Consider the following 27,963-nt stretch of genomic DNA (forward strand, 5'->3'; position numbering starts at 1 on the left):
TGGCAGTAATTTGGTACATGGACTCAGATCTCACAGACTCCCTTTCGAGTATCCCCTTCCCTTTTTCCTTCAGAGCAAAAAGTTCTGGGAGGCTCTTTGATCTTTAATGGAATGGATCCATGGAACCTACAGACTGAGGAGGTTCCTCTCTATTCAGCCTAAGCATCAGCCTGAAATCTACTACCAGTTAGTCCCTCTAAGTGCTTCTTTTTATCTTCTCCTCCTGACTCGTCACAGAACCACATCTGGTCTCCCTGACAGCTGGTGCCCCTGAGATTGGGCAGGCCAAGGGATGGAAAATATACTGATATCAGTACTCCTGATATAAATAATACTGCTCTTAGTGTGGGAGAGGTGTGGTTCTGGGGAAATTTCTCTCTGTCATCAGGCGTATTTAAGTCACTGGTCCTCCAATGCTGGGTTAAAGATTAGAAGAGTGTCGGTTTGCAGCATATCTTTCTGCCAGGGTCTTCCTGGCTTTCCTACCCTCAAGGCAGAGTGGTAGGAGGTGTCATTTGGTCCTTTGGCAATTTAGCATAAGAGCTTTGGCCATTATGGGATAGCAGCTATGTAAAACAGCAGAGCCATTCTCTCTCTCTGCTGCTCCAGGGCAGAAGAAATTTACAACTGATGTCCTGATAGACACGGTGAGGAAAGTGATTCCGTTCCCATCATTAGATCCCTCATTGCCCATGCATAACAAGTCCATTTCTTTAACATATCTTGAGCATTTAGTGGCTCCCAATTAGGAGCAGACATCCAGCCATAATCATTCTATGGCAGACATTAGAGATCTTGCTTCTTCACTGCATTTAGCCCAATCATCTTCAAGAGTGCAAAAGGAATGCAGAATACCCCTGTCCCAACCTGGGCATCGTTCACAGCTATTTTGGACATGTAAATGACAATGCAGGGTAACTCAGAAGTGGAGAGCTATCTCCTATCTATGCAGCTCACAATCCACTTCAGAAAATCTCCTTATTTCTATAGTTTTTTTGGAAACTTTTGCAATGCAACAGCCAGTGCTAATGTGCTTAAGAATTGTTGATTTTCTTCAAAAGAAGTTCTTTTCTCTCAACAAATAACCCTGAACATGGGAAGTTAGCACAGAGATACATATCTAAGTAGAACTCCATAGACTCTAATCTGATCCTGCTTATACTGCTGTGAGGTCATTGCAATATTATTATAGATTCGTTGCAGAGCAAATGAAATGCAGAACGTCATAATATTAAGACAAAGTTCTCTCCAATATTGCAAAAGAAAGTCAAGCATTCACACTCACTTGGAGAGAGCTTGGTGTCTGGAAAGTCTGGGTCCATGCAACCTAGAGGTGGAAAAGACTTTCTGGGACACAGCTTCCCTTTTTGCCAAGGCAGAGAACTTTAAGGACTGTGACACAACGTAGAACATAACATTGTCCTCTTAACTGAGAAGTGCCTGCAGCTAGTCTATACCTTCTTTTCCTCTGTAATTATGGCTATAACAAGGAGAAAGAGGAAGGTAAACAGTTGTGCTGTTTCCTGCCCAGATCTTCAGTGGTTGATTAACACTCAATGGACTGGGATGGGGAGGTGTGGGTGGAGATGTACCTCCATGACACCAAAATGCCTTCTTCTAGCTCTTTCTATGACTGCCACCAATTTCTCTGGTGTTTCCCCATAGCTCCACCACTGGTTTGTTCTGATACCTCAATGCTCTGCATAATTCTTGCTCAGAGAAGCTCTCCCAGTCTTGCCAGTGACACTACTTAGATGAGTAAGATGTATTCAGGAAGGTTTGCATGCCTGCCCCTTGACTATTTCTCTTTTTCTTCCTTTTTCCTCCCAGAACTACTGTGAAGTTACACTGAGTCTTCCTGTTTCTGATGTTCCAGAGGTGAGGAAAAGACATCTCAGATAACTGAAACCAAGCAGACTAGAATATGAACATAGTAAGTACTTACTTATTATTATATTATTATTATTATTATTATATTATTACTTCCATATTCTTACAGGAAGAATCCTGTGAGAAATTTCAGAGTACTTGTAGCTGGGAAAAAAGCTCTCAGTGACTTGTCCATGTATCCTGCTCAGCACTCGCCTCAGACTAGTTTTCCTTCTCATAGCCTGTCAGCAGCCCCAAGACCAAGGGGATTAAAACACCCTGGTAACTCAGTGTGCCAGTGCTCTCTGCAACAGCTGGACCAAAAATGGCCTGTGTTTGGTTCATCTTAATTCTTTGCCATCTCTCCTCTGCTCATCAACACCTGCATGCATTTGGGACCCAGTATAAGAAGACCTCTGAATTCAGCTCTAAGCAACCAGTCTGCAATGCACACGTCTAATGCTCTGCTGGTGTGGAACCAGTATGCTGGTAATCCTGTTAGTAATGGCAGAAGCTCCCTCTAGGAAATTATAACAAATAGTCTTAAACAATTCCTTTTGTTGACAACTTTATCCAAGAAACCATCTTCCCTGGAGACTTCTCTCAACTTTTGACTAATCCCCTCCTTCCCTCAGGAGCTCTTTTGTTGAAGGAGACTGTAGGCAAACCCCAGGAATGACAGGTCTCTGTAAGCCTTGGATCAGCCTCTACATTCTTTCAATTGTCAGTCTCCATCTGTCCTGTTTGTACATCGATCTTCTGGTCCAGGGATCTCTCTATTAAGTGACACATGGCTGAGTTTATTCTGCAGGACCAACGTCCAGACTGTGCTGTTACATCTTCGTTGCCAAGTCAATCTTTCTGACATTGCTTTCTGAAAAACAAAAGGCAGGACAGCTGCACAGTTTTTTTCTCTTCCACTGAAAGGTGACTTTTAAAAATAAAGCACCCTGGACCAGACTCTGCCCTTGTTTTATACCCACAAAGATTTTACTTCATTTCATCAGTCTCAAGAGCTATTTCAAAGGTCCTTGGTGCAATGGAGGGGAGAATCTGCCCGTTACAATGGAATTACGTTAGGATAAAAATCCATGGCCTAAATCCCTGAATGGAAAGGAAAAATAAATCCTAATTCCAAATATTCCGCAGGGCTAGTGACTTCAGTTACTTTTCTAGTTAACAGCTGGTTTAAAACAAGCTCTAATCTTTCTGTAGATCCAACTATAGTAAGCTAGTACAGTAGCACATACACATAAGGGGCACTGCATTGTTTATCTGCATTTTGAGAGCCAGCATGAGAAGGGAAGCAGACTCCACTGATCCATAGGTTCCTCCTCAGCAGGTAGATGGAAGGAGGTTGAACGGGGTGGAAAATGGATGGAGTGTTGGAATGGAGTGTATATCACCCTGGGATAGACAGCAGGCACTATCTGTTCCCTTCCTGAAATCAGGGGAACAAGAGGGAGACTGTGATGATGTTCTGTCCCTTGCTGTGTGGCTCAGGGCCCATGGATCCATGGCTGAGCCTGGTATGTTTAGGTTTTTTGGTTTTGTCTATTTTTGTAACTTAATTCAGGTTGGCCAATGAAAGAAGGCTGGCCAATTTCATTATGTTTCCAGGAAATTCCATTCTCTCGTGTGCCAGCGTGAGGCTGTTGTGCTTTAGATGCCTATCTACCTCCGATTAGATTTGAAAAAGCACACAAACCCCCCTGCTTTCCGTTGGTAGCCTATTAAAATGACAAAGAAATTCCTGTTACGTTTATAACCTTGCTTGCATGTCTGAATCCAGATGCCTTTCTTAAAAAAAAAAAAAAAAAAGATTTTAATAATCCAAACACCTTCACTTATAGAATGTCTTCCTGTAATTAACCATGGAAGAAAACTTGAGTTGACATTTAAGCTTGTTTAATATGTTCTGTAAGCAGCTTAGAAAAAAGGCACACAATCACTTGGAAGCCAGGTTGATATAAAAACCAGTAATTTAAGAGTTTCCTACTATTTTCATGATTTCACTATTTAAAATTATGTCTTTGTGAAATAATACTCACAAAATCAGGTAAAACTGGCCAAATGAGTGCCCTGCTTAAGTGAGCTGTCCCAGAAGCCTTAGTGGAACAGAAAACCACGTGTTTGTTGGCAGGATTAGTTCCTCTCTGATCACACAGAGTGAGCAGCCGTGCTGTCTGCACTTAACTGAGCAGGTGAACAGGGAGGGAGTTCAGGCTACCTCCAAAACCCAGTCTGGCCACGAGGCTGGCAATGTCAGGTCCTTCTCGAAAGGACTTGGGGCTGTCCTGTCTGCCTGCTGTTGTCTACGTGACAAGGACAGATGGGATAGAGTGAGGCTGTGAAACCAGGCACTGAGTGCTGCAAACTGATCCTATAGCAGGTTTGTGCCATCTACATGCCTTTGAAAACACCGAGGGGTAGCTGAGGTTTGTCTTGCTGTCCCAGCTAGGTTGCTCTCAGCTTGGCAGACAATGGAGAGAGTCAAGCTAACTTGGCCTCAAGATCAGCTTCCAGATCTGCCCTGCAGCACAGACCCAGCCAACGACACTGGACACTGACTGGACACATGCTGCTAACAAACAAATGTACAAAGCAAACAAAGAGAAGGGATGAATAAAAAGCTATTTTCCTGTAATTTCTTTCAATAACAGTGATTTTAGGCGATCTTTTGGTAATGGAGATCTTCTGTAACAAAACAAGGAGATCAAGAATATTGATGCTGGAGTATCATTTTAAAGTATCTCTTACTAAAATGCAAATACAATAAAACCAAGGATGTTATGAAATAAGAAGTTTTTGCCTAGCTCTGCTCAGGTTTTGGCACAAGCATAGGAGGCAGATTTTATCATAACATTAGGCCAATCTAACACAAAACAACTCCATTACCTGCAGTTAGCCCAGTGTTATGGAGATATAGTTGAAAACAGAACATGACCTGTGGCAGGGTAACCCAAATCATATCAGAAATGCCCAGTGTCTGCTTCAAACAACAACAGCATTTGGAGTCCTAAGCAAAAAAGTCTCCAATGATAAAATCCAGTTTCCAGATCAGTGGCTCACTACGGCAGGATGTTATGACATAGGACAAACCCAAGAAGGGAGAAGCTATGGCTTCATCCCTCCAGTGGAGGTCTATACGTATTGCCATAACATCCATTGTGACTGGGTCGCCTTCAAATGAGTAGAGCTCTTTGTCATTTCTGGTACTTCAATGAGAAAATTCTGTTGTGTGTGAAATCAATACAAGTAAGCTATAAAATGTGAACTTAACCAACACGGACAAAAGCAAACAAAGCAATCTGGTCAGCTTAAGCAAGGTGGAAATGAAACTATTTTAAATGGAGAGGCATCAGAGGAAAGGGCACTGGTCTGACATTTGGGAACATGACAAAACAACCGCCCCCCCTTCCCGCAATGATACCACTGTGCATTGTGCATTGGGGGCCATTGGCTTACTGATCTCTTCTTTCTGAATGTAAGAAAATTTCCCACTTTGCCCACAGCCTGGGATATGGTGATCCAGCCCTGGGCACCTGTTCTGTTCTCCCACCTTTCATGCACAAGGAATTCATGTGCTCAGGGTAATGGCATCAGCTTTGAAAGTGGCAACCATATGCTTACCAAAGAAGCACTCAACCATTCCTGGTTTCCACCAAAACTTGCTTGAACTTCCTGAGAGATGGCCTTTCTGGTAAGAAGCAAACAGGTCACAGATTTCAGGTTGCAACCTCACTGCTGGGACTGTGAGCCCTGACTGTCCTGTGGAGAAACCAGGTTAAAGAAAGAGTTGCAAAATGGTCCTTTTCCTTCACCGTGCTACTTCCCTAATACTCTCCTGTGACATTACCCACCATATAAACTAATTCAGGATCTTATTTCTTACAGTTCCACTCCCTCTGATTTTTTTGGAAGAGGATTTCTTTAATCTAGGCTCCCTTCTCTAGAAATCTAATCTATGGTTTCTTTTCTTTTTTCTTTTTCTTTTTCTTGGAGCAACCAGCAAAACATTATTTGGTAGAACAGTGGTGGGAATGCAACCTGCTAATCAAAAGGATTCAAATGGATCTGTGCACTGCCAAGCTCTCTCCTTCCCACCCAGTGGAGGGGGAAAAAAAGCAAAAGAAAAAAGAGATAGAGCAAAGGCACAGAGCTTCTCTCCTTCAGCAATCTCACAAACGCAAAACCTTCCACTCCAGTGACTCCTCATTAACTTACCAAATCTGACAGTCTAATTATCGTAGCTGCTTCACGCTTAGAATAAATAAATACTAAAGTGGGTGTTTAAAGAAATTGAACAGTGAAATTCAGTCATCTAGACAGTCAATAGAGAGAGAGTTTATTTTAAATTTTTATATTCTTATGTATTTATATCATTTTAGGAAAGATAATGAGATAGTTGTCTTTCAGGCTAATTGAGTTCCTAGGCTCATGGCTGTTTGCTGTCACCGTCTCAAACTTAGCTTTAACTTTTGTGCCTTAGAAATCTGATCAGTGCATCCCCATTTGCTCTTTTCTGCTGATAACTGGGTAAAGGCAGAAGTGCACCTAAGGATGGGAAGTGACTGCATGGGAGTTCCAGTCCGGCTGTCTTTCACAGCAGACAAGACAACTAAATCATCTTAGATTTGCAATTAAGAGTCTTAAAGGGAAAGTGGAAGATAAAGAAGCCTCAGATATAATTTTGCAATGAGACAAAATATGGAAAAATGTCTGCTAACCTCTGATGCGATAGTCTGCCTCCTTGAAGGGTATTAACAGCACTCCCCAAAAGAGCAGTTTATCTCCCAGAACAATAGGACCTTTATAGAGATTCTCTGGCCTGAGATCAAGGGAGTCAGAGCATTTGATCCATGTCTGTAGGATTTTGTTCCCACAAGTCATGTGGGCCAAACTCTGTGCCAGTTCTGCTTTTGCAAGAGCTTGAGCTGGGGAACGAACAAAGGAAACTTGCCCTCTCTCTTCTCCCCCTCATCCTGTGCACCTAAACAGGACTCAGCTCCTGCAAGCACAACATCCCAGGGAAGAGCTTAGATGGGGCAACACCTCCAGAGGCTTGTGCTCGTCACACGCTGCTCCTGGAAACATCTGCTGTGATATTGCAATGGCTCTGTCCTAGAGTGGTGAAAGTGGTGGCTTAATGACGTAATGCAAAACCTCAGTGTCCTTCCAGTATTTACACAAGCAAATTTGCCACCACTATGGAAATCGGGTCTGGTGAAGTGAGGGGAGTTTTGCCAGAGTTAAGTGAAGATCAGCTCTGTCACCTCACAGAAAGGACTGCTTCTGCTTCAGGAGCAATAATCAGTTGATTTGCTGCTCAACACCAACTTTGGTTTATTCCCTTATTAAGAAGCATTACAAACCAGATTCATACACCTGGTGGGAACTTCACATTATAGGTGTCTGTATCTGATTTTCAATAGCAGATATCCATTTTCTGTATACAGAGGTGGGCAAATCACAGAAGCCAAAAAATGTGAGTATATAAACCTTTCAGCTATGTAGGAGAACCTAAGGAAAGCTGCCAACCCAAATAAGATGTCCATGAAAGCCACCTCCTCTTTATATGTGCCCCGTGATAACATCTACCAGCACCAGCTAATCCCAACAGTAATGGGACTTTGGGCTTGCAGCTGTAACCTCCTCATTGCTTACACTTGCTTTGCATAGGTTTAGAGGCAACAAGGATTAAAACAGTGCTCTGCTAACATCAAGACTCCCCTCTCCTCCTTGTCTCTGAAAAGCTGAATAGCAGGAATTTTTAGGAGACACAATACAGTGTCATCACCACCTGGCACACTGGTTTTGAACTGTTGCAGGGAGGTGATAACTAGAGACTACCTGTACCCAAAAGGAGCAAGTCCCTCCTAGCGAAAGTCAGGATCAGATCCATGCAACAACTAAATCCTCCTCATGGGGCATAAATTGTTCTTGATGTCCAAAAGCTATGTTGATGCTATGCCTAGGTTTGAATGTCTCCTGAGCTGTAAGAAAGGTCTCTACTGAGCCTGGACATTTAGTACAGTGGGGATATGATCTGAGGTGCCATCACAGGCCTCCCTGCCTCATGTCTTGGGGTTGTCCTGCAGCTTGCTGGCCAGAGCCATTTTCACAGGCCATTTTCTGTGGGAGCCTGCTGGTGCCAACCCCTAAATTACACTGCTCACGCTCCCCACCAGTGAGCCTATTCTAAAGCATTTGAGGGCAAAAGAGATGGAAAAGAAACTAAATTTATAACTAAGAATAATAAGCGGCAATTGTTAGTTACTGTGTCTGCCCTCTGGCAGAGTGAGATACCTTCTCAGAGGGCCCTTTGCACTTCCGAACTGACATGGAGTTGAGAGCGCAGCTCTTGCTTTCTTGATTCAAGGATCACAGCTTTCTTCCAGAAGTGATTAATTGGACAGAAAACATTCTGCCTTAGCAGGTGGCAAAGGGCTAGACTGAGGTTTTATCAGAGCTGCTGTAGTGCTGGGCTGCACTGCACAAAGATTATTGTCTCAGGATTGGTGTAGGGCAGAAAAAGGTAGTAAATGCTCCTGTTCTACGAAGGGACACTACTGCTGCTGCCCCCCGCCTACTGCTCCTCTCCTTTGCCATATGCAGAGGTGCTGGTGGCATGTATAGAATTAAGGCCCACTAAGACTGCAAGCAGTATTTGAACCTGGGCCTTAGCAGCCCTTTCTAGTGCTGGAGAGGCAAGAGCGAGCAGCTGTAGTGTGCCTCTGTGGACCAGCTTCTCTCAGCGGACGGAGAGCCTTCCTTTCCTCCAGCGTGAGTTACTTTTTTTTCCAGCACTTTGCATCCAGGTGAGCATAAGCAAGAGCATCCTGTTCCCCTCTACTAGAGTTGACTACCAGGAAGCGAAGAGCCCCCTGCTCCCTCTCCCCATTCCTGGGGGCAGCAGCCAGCATCTAGCCATTAGCACTCCCCTCCATAATCAGAAAGATGCTATTTGGAGGCATTCTTGTCTTTGAAACACTGATTTCCCCAATTATTTTTTCCCAGGGAATTGACCTTTGAAAAACTTCCTCTGGCTTTCAACTTGTCACAGCAACTTATAAAAAGGACAGTTCTGGCTACAATTATTTTATAAAAATAGAAAATAATTTCTTATGGGCACCTTTTATTTTGTCAGGTGTTGTTTCCCGCTTACTCTCTCACACACCTTGAGATCACCCCCCTCTTCCTTTCACCTTTCATCTCCAGTTCATTCTTTGCCCTTCTGCTTTAACTTGCTCCTTCAGAGGACGGGAACTAATAGCCAGCATCCTCTAGAACAAAGTAGGAACAGAATATATTTCAAATCTGCACTGTGTTATCATAGCAATCAGAATTTTAAAATGATACAGTTAAATTCCAAAGTAATGTGATACCAAAATGACACAGGAGAAAAAATGTCTTACACGATTATGGCAATAGGGATGGCTACATGGAAAATTATTCAGAATTGCCTAATTTTTACAGGCCTAATCGTCACTCATGAATATGATCTTGCATGATCATACCATACGTGTTTCAGCCCTATGCACTTTGATTCTGTTCCCAGCACATTACTTGCTATGATAACACCATGTAGTTTCCTGTCCACAAGGTACTTCTTGTTGCAATGTGGGGGATAATAAATACGGGATGGTGGATAAACCCAGGTGAAATGAATCTGTCCCCTCTCTGGAAATGTGTCGGAGAGCTTGACACATTATGCCAGTCTGTTTTCTCATTCCTTCTATTTCTCCTCACTCTCTCCCTTTCTCTCACACTGTCTGTCTCTGTACCTGTTTTTTTCCACACTCTCTCTCTCTCTCGGCACTGACACTTTCATCTTCTCCCTTGGGGATTGGAGATGTCACTGCGGGAAGTGCTTGTCCGCCTCTCTGGCAGCAGCAGAGCCCTGTGGCTTTGACAAACCTCATTTAATTGGGAGGAAGCCAGGAGGGTTTGAAAGAACTGAAACATCCATGAAACTCCTTTTATCAGGCATAATTTAAACTCTGCATGGAAAAAACCCTATATGTATAAAGAAAAGTCAACTTCCCTCCTGCTGTGAGTGCTCCCCTCCTCCCCCCCCGGCACAGGCAGGCTCCTGCGAGATTCCATCTTTTCATTTTTCTAAAAGTGTCAAAGTAGATTTGTGCTCTGTGGCTGGGTGAACAGAAAAGGAATGCAGATGTCTCTCACTCGTGCACATACACACAGAGCACCTTCAGAGGGGTGGCAGTTTGGGAGAGACGCTAGCTGGCTGCTCCTCCACTTGGGATATGTCAGAGAAGCCAGAAATTAAGTTTTCAAATAGCTTGACAACGTGGTCCAAGAAGGTTTCTTCTTAATTGCCCCTATCTAAAAAACCCCAACAAAGTAGCGTAGCTGGTGCCCAGGAGACAGGGCAGGATGCTGGGGCTGCTTGGCCTGCTGCCCGATAGGGGAGAGCTTTTCCTCCTGAGGGACGGGACCTGGAGCCTGACAGACCCTACGCTCATCGTCAGGTCGGGGGGAGGCAGATCTGCACGTGCTGTGCGTACGTGGCTGTGTGCTTAAAGAAAGCAGCAAAGGGAAGAAGAAAATGCAGGTACTACTGAGGGAGAACTAGCGTGACAGGGTACGAGGAACAGCCGTTGTCTCCCAGCTTCAGCAGGGAGCAGGAGGAGCGGCCCAAGGGATTAGGGCCAGCACTTGGTGCCAAGCAGCTGGGAACCCCAGAGGGCAGGAGGGACCGACGGGAGTCAGCCTGAACATGCAGTGTGCCCCAGCCCAAGGAAAAGGCTCTGGGCTCCTGGGGTGCAGACTGGGGGAGAAACCACATGCCTGTCACCTCAGCTTTGTAGAGGTACTGTGGTCCCCTTCTATTATTAACATAATGGTCAAGCGAAAGAAAACAGAAAAATGAGCTGTGTAATTTGTAACAGGATATAAACTTTGCAGCTTGCTTGGGGGAGTGGGGGGACCACAGAAAAGAGGTGTCCAGGTAGATGTCAGAAACCTTTCAATTACTGAAGAAATTCATAGTAAAGGGTATGTGGAGTAGCTCTTTCTTGCTGAGATGAAATCAAGGGTTAACTTACCTGCAGGAACCTGATGTAGCTGTGGAGGCAGAGGGCTGAAGAAGCGATGAACAAGCGCATCTTGCGCAGAGATGCGCCCTCGAGGGAAGGCTGCCAGCATTCTGGAGGCCAAATCCTCCGCTGCTGGCACCCTGCTCAGCCTAGGAAAACAGGAGAGAAAATAGCACAAGAGATGAGCGCAAGCCAGAAAGCTGGAACCACAGCTAGATCCAGCCCTTTCCAGAGCTTGAGACAGAGAGAGTGGAGGAACACAGGGGATTTGAGTAAACCCACCCCAGATATACTGGTTTTCCAGGACATTGCTTTTCCATGTGAGCTTGACTAAGTTGGAGTATATACATCCATTTCAGGTCAGACTCATCTTTTCAGAGAAAATTTGAAGATAAATTGTTATTTTGTAAAGACACGGTCATGAGCAAAAGGGAAAATGCTACTGTAGATTACTGGGAGGATTACACTACACATATCATAACTTGAATATCAGAGGTTAGTGTTATGGATTTATAGAGAGAAGCACAAGTGTGCAAAATATCCTAATTAACCCGCTGAGCAGACTGGAGGTCAAAATTAAGAAACTAAACAAAATACCCTTTCTCCATTTCCTACCCTTGTACCAGGAGTGCATCTGAGTTATAAATGTGTTGGGGATTCACTGAGATGAATCTCAGTGATGAGAATTTCTCAGGAAGAGTGTTTAAAATACATGTGAGACACGCACACTCCATGCCCAGCAAATACTAATGCCAAGTGCCTGCCTCCTGGAGGAGAAACCAGCTGGGGACAAGGAAGTGGAAGGGAGAAAACAAACCAACAAGCAAACAAATAAAAGCAGTCATTTAGATTTACAGCTTTTACTTTGCTTGTTTGCTCTGATCATGTTTCAGCACCAGGAGGCCCAGGGGAGCAGGGCCCGCTGTGCTTCCTCCCTCTGCCCCCCGGTGCTTCCCCGCCAAGTGACATCATGGCGCCCAGATCCCCCTCCCTGTACGCTGCTATACAGGGCATCTGACGTACTGGCTTTTTTGTTTTGAGGAGATACAATGTTGGGGGGAAAAAAAAAAGAGAGAGACACCCTAAGAAACACAGCTTTGTAAAAGGTATCTGGCCTCGCTGTGGTAGGTACCCGTTGAATTCTCACCTCCAGCGAAACGGCCCAAGCCCCTGCGGGCTCGGGGAGCAGGAGCTGGCACCGGGAGCCGAAGCACCCAGCCTGAGGCTGCTTGCTCGAGCTGAGCCACAGGTTGCCCTCTGCCTGCTCGGTCGCCGCTCCGGCAGGCTCCCGCACCAGGCAGCGCCACGGTTCAGTGCTTCCCACCGTCGCTCCAGGCTTCCTGCCGGCGGCCGAGCTCTGGTTTCTTAATCGGCCCTGGAGAGTCATGGCTGAAGGGGGCGACGCAGCTTGTGCCTTCTCAAGAGCAGAGTGTGCTAACGCGGCAGTTCGGCCATGCTGCCACAGGGACTCTGAAACACAGCTGTGCTGCAGAGGCGCTGGGCTGGCCCTTCAGTACGGAGCTGTAATGCAGCTTGACAAGGGGTTGCGGCCAAAAAGCAGACGTGTGATATGGCAGGGTTTCAAGGAATATAGTTATTTCTTTGTTCAGGATGAGAGAGGGCCTGTTCTCTTCTAGGACCCGTGTTATCTGGGTTTGGGACGTGCTGAGCTTTGTGCGTTTCCGAAGATGTGTGTGACAGTGGCTGGCACTGCAGCAACCTGTGCTGAAAACTGCAACCTGTTTGTTCAGCAGTTCAGAGCAGAGTCTGGGAAAGCCAGTTCTGACGGGGAGCACACCTCCCTCCGAGCAGGGCTGAATGCAAAGTCACGAACTGGACAGATAATGAACAACAGTAATGAAAAATGTGGTTACATCCTTCAAAGAATATTGGATTCTTTACTTATATATGAACACAGTCATGAGGAGAAACCCTGGGGATGATTAGTCTTTTTGTACCTATCTGTAAAGCTGTGCTGTGACAGAGTCCCCTCAAAATCAGTATTTGGGGAGGGATTCTACTGTAAAGGCTCTCTGAGCTAGGTTAGGGTGCTTTGCCTGACTATAAATGTCTTTTGCAGACATGTATGTATGTATATATGTATGTGTGCATGTATACATACATACACACACACACACACGTACATATATATATATATATGCTTGAAAGCCACTCCCTTCTCAGCACACTGGAGAGTGATTGGGAGGTGCTGGTGTGCCTGCTCAGGCGGAGGTATTTAATCGCAGCCCTGGTCTTGTAGCTTTTAGCCACTGAAGAATGTGAATTTTCCCATCCTAACTAATCACAAGATTATTTCATGGTCTTGTATAAATGCTGTCCTAGTGCGTCCTCCTTAACATTTTTGAGCAATGTTCTTACAGTCTGTTTCTAGAAATGAAAACTGGGACAGTGCAGGTCCGTCTTGAGCCTGCGCAAGAGGGCCTGGGAAAGCATGACCTTCTGAATCAAACTGCACACCTCAAAAAGCTCCACACAATGTCACTGAGTCACTGCTTATCTGGGAATAATCACTACTCCTCTGAGAATAATAAACCCACTATGTGCTTACCTCTGCTCGAAATCCGTTGCTTAACTGACGTTAGATCTGCTTACTACGACAGAACCGCCTCGCTCTTTCTGAACTTGCCAAAAGAGCTCATTTCAAGTTAAATGACTGCATAAAGAAACAAGTAAACCCAGAGGCCATTTTGACACTGCTGTTATAGGAAGCTTACCTGTCATAGATCATTCGGAGTCTCTGAGGTCTCCTGGAAACAACCAATTCTAGAAAGTTTAATATGCAATCACAGGATTAAACAAAAATCAAGTCAACAACCATTCTTTGAGCCTTTACAAAAACATGTGCTCAGAATTTCAAAGGGCCCTATAGAATCCGTCATCTTAGTATTTATAAATATACATTATTCCTATAGGACCTGAGTACCAGCACTGATGTTATTAATAAGGCTGTTCCTGTTCTGTAACCCTTTCCTTTCACACGTCTGTGAGTAGAGGCCTTGGGCCTGCTTCTGTTACATTTTAGTCAGTGGGAGTCTTCGCTGTGCCTTCAATAAAAGCAGTATCAGTCTCCAAAGCCTTCACCCTGAGGAAGCCAAAAGAGCTGTGCAGGCCTGAACCCCCAGCAATTGTCTCTGTTTGCCAAGGGGCTGCTGAGGCTCAGGTACTCCCACGTGGGCATTAGGGGGCTTTTCTGCAGGGATCTGGCTGAAAGGCTGGGGGGGCAGCAAAGGCTTGTGGATCCCACTTTCTTTTGCCCACTGTTCTTGCTGTCATTCCCTCACTAAATACAACATGCTTTGTACTTATTTATTCAAACACTGCTACCAGACTGGATCTTTGCAGACTTTGCAGGTTTGGGAAGGGCATGTTGTTGTTGATGTTTTTAAAGGACACATTTCTAAACATTATGGAAGATGTGGAGGAGTAAATTCTTGAAATGTTTTCTTATAAAACATGAATTTGCTCGAGTTTAGATAAAAATATAATGGTGTGAGCCTGGAAGACTCCCCTTACAGCTGACTAACAGAGGCATTTTCTTGCAAACCATAGGGAAATTTCTAGGCAATGGAACATAAGCTGAACCTCACAGAAGGCTAGCCCTGTTCAGGGCTTACCTCTGAGTCTTCCCTGTTGTGTGGATTTTACCCTTTGCAAAATTATAAATGGGGTTCATGGATGGTAAAGGAGATATGGTACCCATAAAGCTATGTGAACACCAAACCCCTAATGATAATTCCTAATGCCAGATCTCATGCAGCTGCAAGGCAGCACATATGAACATAATATGAAATAGTTCAGCATACTCATTCCCTGAAATAGACTCATTCCCAGAGCATTTGTCTTCCACCTCCCCACCTCTTCTCATAAAACCTGTCAGAATACAACTGCTTGCCCAACATCAACATTTCAAGACATTTGTTTGATCAGTCAGTAGGCACCAAGGTTGCTGGAAAGAGGAAGGGAAACAGAAAGAGAGATGAAGATGATGTGAATGATGGTCTAATTTTTTTAGGAAGCCTGGCCAGGAGTATGAATAAACGGACAGGTAGTTCTCTGATACCAATCCCACTGGCTTGGGAATGTCCCACTCACTAGGTTTGTCAGATCCTGGTTTTATAACAAAACACAAAGATACGGAATGGGTAGAGAAGATCCATATGGTACCAGATCAGCTATTTCTTCAGGCCTGATGAAAACACCAACAGTAGGAGGAAATCCAAAGACACACAATTCAGAGAGTGTGATTCATCAGTATGAGATATCCAGATCACTGCCAAAGATGAGTGTGCCAGAGCTCTCAGCTGTTCTTCTCCAGCACTCACAGAAAGGGCCTCGCAGACACCTCTAGAGGTGCTCTCACCTCTCTCTCCCCCAAGGCAGGATCAACTGTTCCTGCTGCTTGCCTGCCCTGTTCTTGTCAGGGATTGCCCAGGCTCCCTCTGTTTCTCCCTGACTCCTTGCTTGCTTTCTGCGGGACGTTAGCAGTGGGGGGGAAAGGCAAGTCCAGCCAGGAGAGCAGAAACCGATGGCTCCACCACTAGTCTCGCCAAGGCAGCTGTAGGAGACTCAATGCAGCATGGAGCTTCAAGGCATTTTCTCTGAAGCTAGGGAAGATGGCTTCAATTGAGTCAAGGTGTCAGGGAGCTGGAAGGATGTTTGAGGCTACTTTCTGGAGGGAGTTAGAGGCCCTGTGCAGGTTAGAGAGCATCAGAAAGCTGTAATTTATACCCAGCTACAGTCTCCTGAGCGCCATTCATGACAGCTGAGATGAAAGGGCTCTGGACATGGGGAGGAGATGAGAAGGGTGGTGCTGAATAGCCCTCTAGCCCAGGGCTGCACTGGCAGCCCCGTGGCAGCGAGATCAGCAGGAAGCAAGCTTCACTGCTGCACTAGACAAGCTCAGCATTAGAAGGGGGCTTGTGTTGCCCCGTACTAGGGAATCTGGCCTCCTTCTCTATTTGGGACCATGCACAGCTGCTTAAGCCAGCTGTATCCTTCAGAGACAGAAGGTGCTGGCTGAGCCCCTCTGCCTTCCCACCGGTGCAGCCATTCCCGGAGCGCCGGGCAGCGGCAAGCCAGGCCCCGGGGCTCAGTCACTCCTGTCTGGCTTGATACACAGACAGTTTGAAAAAGTACAAATGACCAAACTTTCAGCACTTAACCTTTTCAGCAGCAATCTTGCACCATTAAGCTAGGCAAGCAGGTTGTTAAACCTGTCAGTTATATCACAGTGTGAGTAACAGTTCACAACTGAAGTATGTTCCTATACCCAAATACTACGGTAATTGCTAAAGCAGTGAGTGGCGATATAATCTGAGATGGGATTCATGACTCTTTGGTGCTAGAGCTCTGGAAATATCACAGATATATGTGGTTTAATATATTAGTATCTTGAATAGTTCCCTCCCAAATCAATCACTGAGATTAACTCCAGCAGCAGATTCCTCTTGGATCCTTGTTAACATTTTCTTTGGATCCTCCTTCCTTCATTTTTCCCCCTCAACTTTAATATATTTGTAGAAATAAATTGTCAATATTGAGTAGAGACTTAATGTTTCCAGGAAGAATAGAAGCAAAACAATTTTTAAAATGGTTTGGAAAGACATAACCTTTTTTTGTATGAGGTAGAAATGTTTACCTCTTAGCAGAGCTGGCCAAAAACTTTCAGATGCTGTAACTTTCTGCCAGAAAATTCTGATTCAATGAGATGGAAACATGCCATGACAATATATCAGTTTCCTTTAATATTTAATAAAAATGTCAAGATGACTTAAACATTGTACTTTAACTCTATTGAAAACTTTTATCATTAACATTCTTTAATGAGTTTAACATAAGAGTTAAAAAATGTAAGTTCAGTTGATAACATCGAGGCAAAATGTTTCAATGATGTCTAAATTGAAATGCCATTTTGTCTTTGTGAAATACGGATTAACATTATAAAGAGAAAACAGGATTTTCTTTACATTACAGATAGAGATATCAGTTTGCTTATTGGGAACTGGGAAGAATACCTGAATTATCATCTTTGCTATGTCTTGAGCAAGCCTCTGACTTTAATTTATCATTTATATAACAGGGAAATTAATAATTATCTACAAGGGTAGTATAAGAGTCAATGAGCCAACTACTGCTGTCCCTGTCCAAACAAATCTCTCAATTCTGCTTGAGTGAGGACTGCCAAACTTGCCACTGAGTATAAAGAGCTTTGATAATAAACGGAAGATATGGGTAAGAAAACACCGTGTCTCTACTCAAGGATTTAATGCAGCTAACTAATCCACTTTAAATCAGTTCAGATTAATCTCCTGACTGATCCCATATAGACAAACCTGTAGAGACTTCTGAGCCCCCATTGTGTTGAGGAGGGTAAGAACAGACCAGTAAATATTTTCCCTACTGTAAAGATTAAGACCAATCTACAATTGTAAAACAATGTAAACAGTTACTCTTTAAAGGTAAGATAAGGCATATTTGGATATCATTCCAAAAAGTGGATAAACTGCTGATTTAATCATCTTACAGTGATGATCTACACATAAAATAATGGGATTGTGTAGGGCTGATGATTGGCTTTTTTAACTGTAGGAGTAGATCTGAAAGGTAATGGCTGGGTTTGTTATCTTCTATCAGTATGCAATGCAGGGCATGCTAATGAGGAAATACCTTCCTATATGAAAACCCAGGTGGAAACAGCTAATGAACTGATAATAAGGCAAGCAAGCCAGAGGACAAATGTTAAACTTTCCTAATTGATGAAGAGAGAGAAAGAGGATGCCAAGTGCTGCTGGATGAAGGCAGTGGGGTTGCAGGCTCCCACAGACAGTTCCTCTCATTAGTGAAATCTCTGCGGCTGCAGGACCCAAGCAGAGCTCTGCCCGTGGGGCAGGCTCTAGCCTGCCATCCGTGCCCACTGCCAGCCACGTAGGGAGTTTCCCCGCAGACTGGCCAGCATATATTGCACATTAGTTACCGTGCTGCTTTTCCCATCAGGATCAAAGCCATATGCAGTTTATTATGACAATAAAGATTTCATCGTTTGTAATCTCAAAAATGCCATTTGAAGTTTGTGTTCAGTGCCTGTTGCCTCCATCTGCTGGTGGCACTTTGGAAAAGCAAGAGATACCAAAAATCTGTGCTCAGGAGGAGAAGTTGGCTGTGGAAAGCTTCTAAAGTTCATTCAGTGTAGCAAAGCCTGCAGACATCTGAAAATTAAGCTTACTTTAAAATCCATTGCTACATTTGAAAAAGACAAGTGTAAAACTAGTGCCTGCTGAATGAAAGGATAGCACCTGAGGTAGGAAACTATGTTAGTCAGCCTGTGCAATCAGTGAGTAAAGCTCACGCCCAGCAAGTTATAGCTCACTCATTGCAAGTTCCCAGCATGTTATAGAAAAATATGCACTATTGCCTCCTCTTTGGAGTCCAAATGTCAGCGGAAAGGAGATACAAAAGAACTCAGTGCATTGGGCACTCCAGTATTCCCAGTTTGGCAAAGCACTAGCTTAATGTCATGGGCTGTGATTCCTAATCCTTTCCTGCCCTTGACCCCTGCTGTCTAGATTCAAACCATTAATGGGACTGGATCAAGACACTGGCCTTCTGGTGTCACCAGTGGTGTTTAGAGGGGATTTAAACTCCCTGCTTTTCAGCGCAGTGAAATGAACACAGCAGTAGATTAATGCAAGGATTTGAGCTCACACAGCATGAGAGCTTTCAAAAATAGTGTTAACAGAGCTACAACTGCCTCTTTCAGGGGAAGCAAAATGAGGGGAACAGAACAAATGAGCTAACACAGGGCAAAGCCTCGTCACTACAGGCAGGGCTCCTGAGTGCCGGGGAGCCTGGGAGAGGGCCAGGGCACTGAGACGTGGGTCGGGAGCTCGCCCAGCCCTTCATGTTCTTCAGGAGCTGGGTCTGAAGCCAGCGCTGGGATAAAGCTCTGCTCTCAGGCTCCTCAGTTGTGTGTAATTCACTATTAAACGTGTCTCTCCTGATGAGACAGGGGGAGATCACAGTGGAGTTGGCCAAGGAAGATTTGCTTGCCCATCCTCCCTGTTCACCTGGGTTCAGATACAGGTTGTGTTTTTGGCAAACTGTAGGGAATGGGCACGAGGCCCATTTCTGAACTTCTTTGTGCAAGGAGGCAGAGGACATAGGGTGGACCATTGCTCCCTTGCACAGTTCATCCCTGGCCAGTTGCCCAGAGTGGGGCCAGGGAGCTGCTCTTTCCCCAGCTGCCCTCCGTGTGGCCGGCCCATAGACCCACACAGTGCATGCTGGATCTCCTCTTCAGAGTTTGCAGCAGGATGTGCTTGAGCCCACAGTAGTGACACAAAAACATCTAAAGGTTTCCAGCTTTCATTTCAAAGATTCCTACTAACCCACCTGGCCCAGGAACCCTTCCAGTAACAACCTCAGTCTGGGGCTGAGCCGACACTGCTGAATCCAGTGGGAGTTTTGCCATCAACTTCAATGAGAATAGGATCACACCTCGGCGCTTTGTTTTGTGCTGTGTTCATTCTCTGCCTCGGGCAGGAACCTGTTTGTTTGTTTGCTGCCTGTGCTCACTGCGAACATCAATAGGACTAGCTAAAAGCATTCAAGCCTTCGGATTTGGGGAAGTGCTAGAAAGTTTGTTTGCTTATCTGAACTGTCCCAGGCACTTGGATTCACACAGCTGGGCTGGAAATATTCTCAAGAGGAAAGGTTTTCTCAGGCAGGCCCCACAGCTGCCATTTGGGCTGAGGGTATCCTGGGAGATAACAGCCTTGTGCTTCAGGGAGGAAAAGGGAAGTGCACAGGGGCATGTGAATGGCAAATAGCTTTAAACAGAGAGACTGATTTGTTTTCTTACTGGCAGACCCATCAAAAACTGGCTTGATTAAGTTCATGACTCAAGTAAAGAGCCTAGCCCTATATGACTAGCCTTATGCTCTCCAGACTGGTTTGTGTACTGCAGGTTTGAGCCAAGTACTTGGTTCCAGTGCATGGCTGGAGCGGCTCAGAGCCCCTCGGGCAGGTGCTGAGGAGCAGGAAGGGATGCCTTCTCCCCAGCTGACACAGCAACTGCCCCACACACTGGCTCAACACCTCTCTCCCATGTGCTTGCCAGCATGGTGGGATGCTTGCACAGCAAGATGTTTGCTAGTTCCTGCATTTCTGGCGTGCTCCAGCCACAGAAGCTGCCAGCAACATGGGATCACAGTACAGCACTGGTCAGTTCTGCCCCGCTTGAGTCCGCAAGGGAAACTTTCTATCAAGTCTGAAAGCAATTCAGATTTGAAGACAGCTTATGATGGCTAGACAGGTCTTTACTACTCCCGTGCTGCCTAGATGCCTGACTTCTCCCTCCCAGCCTGGCCACTGGCACCCTCCACAGCTGCAGGGGACAGCACGGCTACTCAGACAACACAGAGCTAGCAGGGAGTGACACTCAGGGCAGTCTGGGCACTCACGTACTCTGTGCTGTCTGCACTAGTTACTTCACTAGTGTAGCATTAATGCTAGCTCTTCCAGATTGTCCCTCTGTATAGTATCTGGGATACCTAATCTTCATCGATGTTGAGAGCTTGGCCTTGTATGAGCAAATGACTGTTGTCAAAAAATTATTTGTGATCAATTTGTCCCACACATGAGCATCGCTTTCCTTCCAGAGCACCCGTGTACAACTTGTAGAGTACCCAGCTGAGCTTTCAACAAGCTGGAGAGGAATGTGCTCCCTCCAACTGTCTGCTCTGTGCTTGCTCCCTCTCCAAATTAAACTTGCTGTGGACAGCGACACATTCCCATTTCACGCTGGTTTGATTAATGTGTCTCAGCTAATTGTGTGAGGGATTCCAGTCCTTTCGGCTGTGAGACCAGGTTATTGTTCAGCCAATGGCGGCTACCATGTGAAAATGGGGGATGTTTAGTGTTCATGCACCAGAATCAAAGGAGGGGCATCTTGGACTGGGTCACAGAGCAACACCCACTTCTTTGAAAAGATGTTACTATGCTCTACTAAACCTGTAAACCTCTTGCTCAAAGCACATCTTTTCCCTCCTCCTCTCCCCCCTGCTCTTTTTTTTCCTTCCAGATAGACAGACTCCCCCCACCCCTCTCCTAGGGTACGAGTGAGAGAGAATGGCTAGATTGCAGATGGATGGATTTCACATTCTAGGGTTTTTAATATTTCACTTTTATATTTCTCTTAGAGAATGATCCTGCTGAGAGGCTGAGAATCAGTGCTCATCATTTCCCCCTCACTGACACTTGAATATATTTTCCCAAGAGAAAACATTAAACAAAAAGAGAGAGAGAGAGGGAAGACAGAGTGAGAGTGAGAGAGAGAGAGAGACTGAGCTTGCTTTTCAAAGCATACTTCTCAACCTGCCCACATTAAAATAAGAGACAACTGGCCCTTTGAAGTCCAGGACACAGACTTCTCTACCAGCCCATGTGGAAATAAAAGAAGCCAGCTTTATAAATCACACAGATTTCTCACCTTGCCCACATCAAAATCAGGGACAGTGACCTTTAAAAATGAGGTTTACAGGCCCCCAAACCAATCTCCATAAAAATAAGGAGAGTTCAGATAAACTATGTCTCCAGGAACCTGTCAGCTTTTCCAGTCTGAAACAGGAGACCTTGGTCCTTTACAGAGAGGAGTGGAGACTAACTGAACTCTTAGCATTCGGAACAATGAAATCTTCCATCAGCCTAACATGTATCTAGTGCTCAGTGAGGCAACTTTGGCATGCCTGTATCTTTGCTTGTAGCCTAGTCCATCAGTCCTACAACAGCACTATTTTTATCACATAGCTCAAGGGATTTACTAACACCAAAGCACATAATGTTGAAAAAGCAAAGGATTTTTCACAGTGAGAATTACCGATTCAAAAATTATTAAGTGGTTGGTACCTCAGAGAAAAAGCTGATGCTCTGGTGAGTTAAATCCTACCTGGCTTATAGTTGGGGAGCTTGGAAAGTCCTGGCCAGGTGTCCTCATTTGGGACCCCCAATACCTGTGTAAAGCAAGGAAGAGAGTGAGAAGAGCGATAACCTCCACAGCATTGTGCGTTGGTGTGAAGCTGGAGGAATCAGTCTCAGTGCAGAGAGAGTGTGGCCTTTACTGTGAATCAGCACGGATTCACACTGCCCCAGCTGGCACTCGATCGACGTCTGCATGTGAAGGACATTGATATTTTAGCATTTGTTTCTATAACAGATAGGGTCCTGTTGAGATTTAGTGTTGTTGCTGCTGGGAATATCACTAAAGGTGTATGCAGCTTCACTAACAGGTGCCCCTTACTCGCGTATTTGCCAGACCAGGGTCACGTTATTCAGCTCTGTTCACCACTGAAGCTGTCCTCCTGCACCAAAAGTGCCGCCAGGACTTACTCTGCCAACTCACACTGGCACCTCCTGCTACGCTCAGCGGCAGCACAGGCTAGGAGCTGTAATAGGAACCCCAGCTGCTCTGGGGTGAGAAATAAAAGATGGTAAACAGGTCTCCTGGCAGGTGCTAGAAAACAGTTCAGTGTTTCATCCTGAGGGGTTCAGAGCTTCAGCAGTGTCTTTGGTCTTTACTGTGAGTTATGAGCTTCAGAAGTAGGTCCTCACTAAGCAAAGTCTGGTCCAGTAAAGCTTCCTCCAACTTCATTACAGTTGCTGAAATGTGTGAGATCAAGCATATCTCTTTCTGTGCTAGTTGCAATTGCAGATGTTTAGTGTCATTATTATGATTTACCACATGCAAAGTGCCTTGTGCCTACTGGGATGGATGATTTGTGCTAAAGAGGTAAAGCCAAATATCCAAGAAGAGTTCACAGTGTGTGATAATAGTATTATAGATCTGCACCGCCATTCCCAAGCATTCAAAGCTCATCATCCAAGTAACTCCCCAAATAATCAGATTGCCTTAAAAAAATCTGAAATTTTAATATGAACAATGTTAGGGCTTTTTATTCATTCTTCAACACTAGATTTGTCTCACATAAGTTATGCTTTGCAGAGGCAAGACAGTTCCTTCTCCTTAAAATGAAAGCTGAGATCCTATGATACAAGGAACGGGGCCTCACAGAAACTTGCAGTAAGATTGCAAAAAAATGGGCATCAGTAAAGAAATACAGTAAAGAACAAATACAGAGCCTGGCTGTGACAGTTGGCATGCATCTGGTAGCTGATTGCTTTTCTCACTCGTAGCTGGAGATCAGCCGAATTACAGCAGCCCCAAGCAGATCCGGCGTTTCATGGCTGGCGCATACTGGCACGGTAGCTGCAGGGTCCCCACACGTGAGCGGAAACACGGTGGGGCACCTTGCCAAAGCCAACCTTGCCCAACTGCTTGCCAGCTCAGCCCGCCGTGGCAGAGCTCAAGGCACGGGAGCTTTGCCCCCCCTGTAAAATCGGCCTCGGAAACCCCCTCTCCCTCAGCTCCGCCATCGTGCAGCTTTCAGCCGTGTGCAGGTTTTCGACAGTGGCCCGTGCTGAGGGTAGTTTGTTCTGGATAAGGGTGCGTTCCCAAGTGGCATGTTTGCAGTGTAAGTAGGGCAGGTTTGCCCAAAGTAAACCCTTCGAGTGCACAGGAGAGACATTTGGGAGCTGAACCCGAAGCCAAAATTTGCCAGTAATCTCTTAGCTTTCCAGGAAGCCACATCAAAACCTTCAGAATATTCTGCAGGGAAAATCCAGGTGTGCACTCTGGGGTGCCACTCCTGCACTAGTCTGGGCCCTAGTTTTGTCAGGTCTCCTGTGAGCCATCTGGCTTCAGTCCTGAAGACATGCGACGGAGGTGGGAGAGTTCAGCACGGGCCAGAATCAGACTTCGCAGGGTCAACCCAGCACTCTGCCTCTCCTGAGCAAAGTATTTAAGAAAATACTTATTTGCTCATGTCTGTACTTTGCTGCATACGCAAAGATTTCAGCAAATGCTTACATGTGTTGCTGCGCTGAGGTATGAAAGCATTCAGAGCCCCAATTGCCCAATGCCATATGAATATGGATGTCTATTTTCTAAGTCTTCTCTTTACAGAAGATGCTTTTCCAAACCATAAATTTGGACCTGGTTTTGAATTTACAAGGTGATTGGGCAGGGGATTTTGTTCTGGACCTTTAACGAGATTTCATGCCAAATCAGAGAATGAGTTGTATTTATGTAATTTAAAGGAATTATATTGTGGGGATTGTTTCCTCCATTGTGTGTTCACTCCAAGTCCAGCTGTAAGCTCTCTGTTCTGTGCTATCAAATAAAGCAGCACAAAACAGTTATTCTGTACTCGCTGTTCTGCTGTGCTTCCCCAAGCAGGCGTTTTTTTCCTCCACTGAAAGGTCTTGGTGCAGTTGAGTTCAGCCCACTTTGACAGAGGCATAGGTTCAGCTGGAAGGGTGTACGCTTGCAGTGTATCTCAACAAACACTTTAAGCTGGTATAAATCGTTGCCCTTTCCCTAACCGCTTGTTTCTCCTCCGATGAACCAGCTGAGGGAACCAAACCAGCTGATTTGGTTTAGTTTTGCTGGGACATCTATTTTAAATTTTATGTGGCAAAACCTTTTAGTCATTGTTTTGGCACATGTTGGGCTCAGCCACAGGAGCACGCTGGCGGCATGCTGCAGCCTTATACAGCCCGCAGGGAGTCCTTCTCAGCACAAAGTTAATATCAACAGTATGAGGCTTTTTTGCAAAACCTGTGTCTGACTGCTTGAAATTTGAATGAAGGATCTTAAGTTTAACCTCAGGTTTTCTTACCCCCCATGCCAAGAGAGAACTGGAGACATTGCAGACCCCATTTCACTCAGGCCATACTTTCATAAGCAGCACTGCTGGCGTAAGTAGCTTCTTCTTCACCCCCTTCCCATCCTGGCCCTCTGTCATCCCTTTATTAGCACTGATGCTACTGTTTGTGCAGCCACATGGTGAACTGGGCAAGTAAACTGTCCTGCTTTAAAGTAATCGAGGGAGAAAAATTGGTTCTGGGTTCCCTAGGGGATGTAGCCCTACATACAAGTGAGGGGTAACACACGGGTGGGATTGAGTAACCAGGGTAGAGAGGGGGGATGGAGATTGCTTAAGGTGGCACTTGCCTCTAAAAGAAATGTTGGTGAAATGACAGCAAGAGACAGTCTTGATTCAACAGGATCAACGCATTTCATAGAATGGGGATTTTCGAGCTATATGCCTGGATGGTGTTTGAGCCAAGAGTCCTGAACAGAGATAAGCATGCCAGATGATACAACAGAACCATACGCCCAAATGCAGACTGTCTCTGAAATGGTGCAGCGTGCCTTTATTATTACTACATGAAAAAAACTATTAGAAAAAAGTAAGAATTCCCACTCTGAACCTCACACTCTGCAAAGTATCTCAGGTTAGGCACTGAAATCCTCTAGGAGCTTTGAAATCTTGGCCTAACACAGAGCCTCATTCCAGGCTGTATAATAACATAAAACCTTCTGTGAAAGGCACTAATTATTTCATGACTCTTAAGGCTTCCTCATGATTTTTAAATAAGTTTTTTTGCCTTCCATAGCACAAAGCGTATTAATCACGGAATCAGTTATAATAGCAGAGAAATGACAATAGGGCTATAACCCTCCAACTGCAAAACCACAGGAAACATATCAGGAGATTTCAGAGCCATAAGTGGAAGGATACCCTTCATTCACATGCTGGAAAACTGTGCCCTGCCCTAGCTTTGAACCCTATTAATTGGCCAAGTATGGATGGTTTTTTTTTCTCAATAATTCATTTTTTCACTTTTTATGAAAGAGAAATTCAGCATTTATTTAAATGGACTGAACTCAAGTCTAATAACTCTGAAGTTCACAGAACTGCTTCTTTGTCTTTTTAACACATTCTAGCCAAAAGCACAGAGGAAAACCTTACCTAGCAGGGGCGTTTCTGGAGGAAGGGATTCAGAAGGCAAAACTTGACTTATGCAGGCTTGAGGCTATAAAGCCATCTCTTGTAACTTCCCAAGTTTTAGTTTTCTGTGCTTTCTCTTGTGATTAGCCCCCTCTGGGAAAGCCTCTGGGCAGAGGAGATGGGAAAGGGCAGGTCCCTGCAGCAGAACCCAATAGGAAGCTACGGGTTCATCTTCCCAAAGAGCCAGTAACAAACAGCAATAAACAATCACTTAAGCAGCCACCTACAAAATCCACTAGTGCAGGTAACTGCCTCCATTTCACCCCCTGGCACTGAGGACTTAGCTCTGTTTCACTTTCCCCAGCAGAAAAGGCAGCTTAAGAGGTTCCTGGATCTCCCTGCTGCCCTTCCTTGTTCACTGCTGCCTTCATACAGTAATTTACCACCCTTTCCATTTCGGCAAAGCAGTCTGTAGGGCTGCAGCATAAACTGGACAATACAAAATGTTCTAAGTTAAAATTAAAAAAGACATCCAAAAAAACCCCAGGGCCTTGCTGCTTTCAAGGCAGGTTACGAGCGGTATTAGCACTTCTTTGTGAGAATATGGTGTGCTGCATCCTACAGTAAGGGAGTTAACAAGAAGCAGCAGAATTTGCAGTATCTGCACACCTTTTATGCCTTCTTCAATTTGATGTCACTTTAACTGGCTTTAAATTTTTGATGAGATGACAAACATCAAAGGAAAGTCATTTGATTTACTCCTGTGTCTGAGAGAAAGTTGCCAAATGTAAAATGGGTTACAAAGTCTGCTATAAACTTGGCAGATTGGACCAAATTATTTCTGCTATTCATAGGACCTATGCTCAGGACTTCAAAATGAAGTAGGGGGCTGGAGCAACAGCTTCTTTTTTCTCACATTTCAGGGTATATTTTACTCACTGCCCAGATCTTCTCCAGTTGTTCAAGAGCACCAGAAGTTCCTGCAAATATTGGTTGGCCCTGGATCATTTCAACAAATACACAGCCTGCACTCCTGCAAGAAACCCAAGGTATTAACTCATTCACATACACAGTATGTGCAATATGAGGGGAGGCAGGGGGGGAAGAGAGAGAGAGAACAGTTGTTGGAATGGAAATTTAGAAATCCTGATCTGCAGCTTCAGAAATCCTGATATGAGCCTATATATATTCATCTCATGTCTATATGTGTAGTTTGGAACCGTAGGTGTTGCATACCCTGTCCATTTCATCTAGTGAGTGAGTGGGGGGCAGGGGGGAGGCAGCAGGGCAGGAGATGGGGTGTCTGTATATATGCAGATAAATACAGGCTTAAGTGAAGGCTGCTATACCTCTGCAGTACGGTGGTAGGCAGGGTACAGTATGAGAAAACCCTGCTGATCGTGGGAAGTCAGGAAGGCTTACTAGGGGAAAGGCCATGCTACACATCACTGGTCTTGCAGCACTTTCTTAAGCATTTGCGACTGGCCCTTGTCACAAACTGGATGCTGTAATCAAAAGCTCGATCCAAGCCCTACACATTGAAACACTTGACCTAAAAAGGGGGTAAGTAAAATAGGGCAGCAACAGGCTAGAGATTCATCACATTCACATCCCTCTCAGATAAATATTTTAAAATAGAATAAAGTAATCAAAGCTCCTGTTCCCATCTTTTTTTTTTTTCTCAGCACCACCCCCCCCAAAAAAAGAAAAGAAAAGCTTCACCAGCAAAACAAGACAGGCAATATCCTTGGAAGAGAAACCCACTAAGCAACACTTTTTCTCCAGCACCAAAAGATTTGTTTCAGATCTCTTTCAGCTCGTCTTGTTACAAACCCATCCAGAAAAGACAGTCAAGGTAGAAGCTTGTGGAATGCTAGGTTCTTTTCCAGGAGGAAAAGATGCAAAATTTGGGTGGTAACAATAGAAAAAATAAGCAGGGAACTACTACACAATATATTGGGTTGAAGGCTACAGTGGATACAGAAAGAGCACAGAGGCACTAACCACTGGAGAGATTTTCCTTTAGAAGCAATCAGCTCTTCACTGCAAAACTGAGGGCAGGATTTCACGGTATAAAGAAATCAGTGGCAACACCACATTGAAGTAATCCTATTTTTACTCCATCCCCAGCCCTGTGCTTGTGCCAAGGCAAACCATCTAGCTTA

General features: G+C 44.9%; 1 protein-coding gene across 1 annotated transcript in view; it reads right to left on the minus strand.

The window, feature by feature from the left end:
- Positions 1-4,537: 4,537 nt before the first annotated feature.
- Positions 4,538-27,963, minus strand: part of CDK15 (cyclin dependent kinase 15) — a 40,363-nt gene continuing 16,937 nt past the window's right edge. Inside the window, 6 exon segments of the mRNA XM_067298615.1 lie at positions 4,538-4,566; positions 5,503-5,640; positions 10,941-11,080; positions 13,667-13,715; positions 21,895-21,958; positions 26,738-26,831. Of these exon segments, the coding sequence (XP_067154716.1) occupies positions 4,538-4,566; positions 5,503-5,640; positions 10,941-11,080; positions 13,667-13,715; positions 21,895-21,958; positions 26,738-26,831 (514 nt within the window).

The sequence above is a fragment of the Apteryx mantelli genome, chromosome 6, assembly GCF_036417845.1.
Source record: "Apteryx mantelli isolate bAptMan1 chromosome 6, bAptMan1.hap1, whole genome shotgun sequence".
Taxonomy (NCBI): domain Eukaryota; kingdom Metazoa; phylum Chordata; class Aves; order Apterygiformes; family Apterygidae; genus Apteryx; species Apteryx mantelli.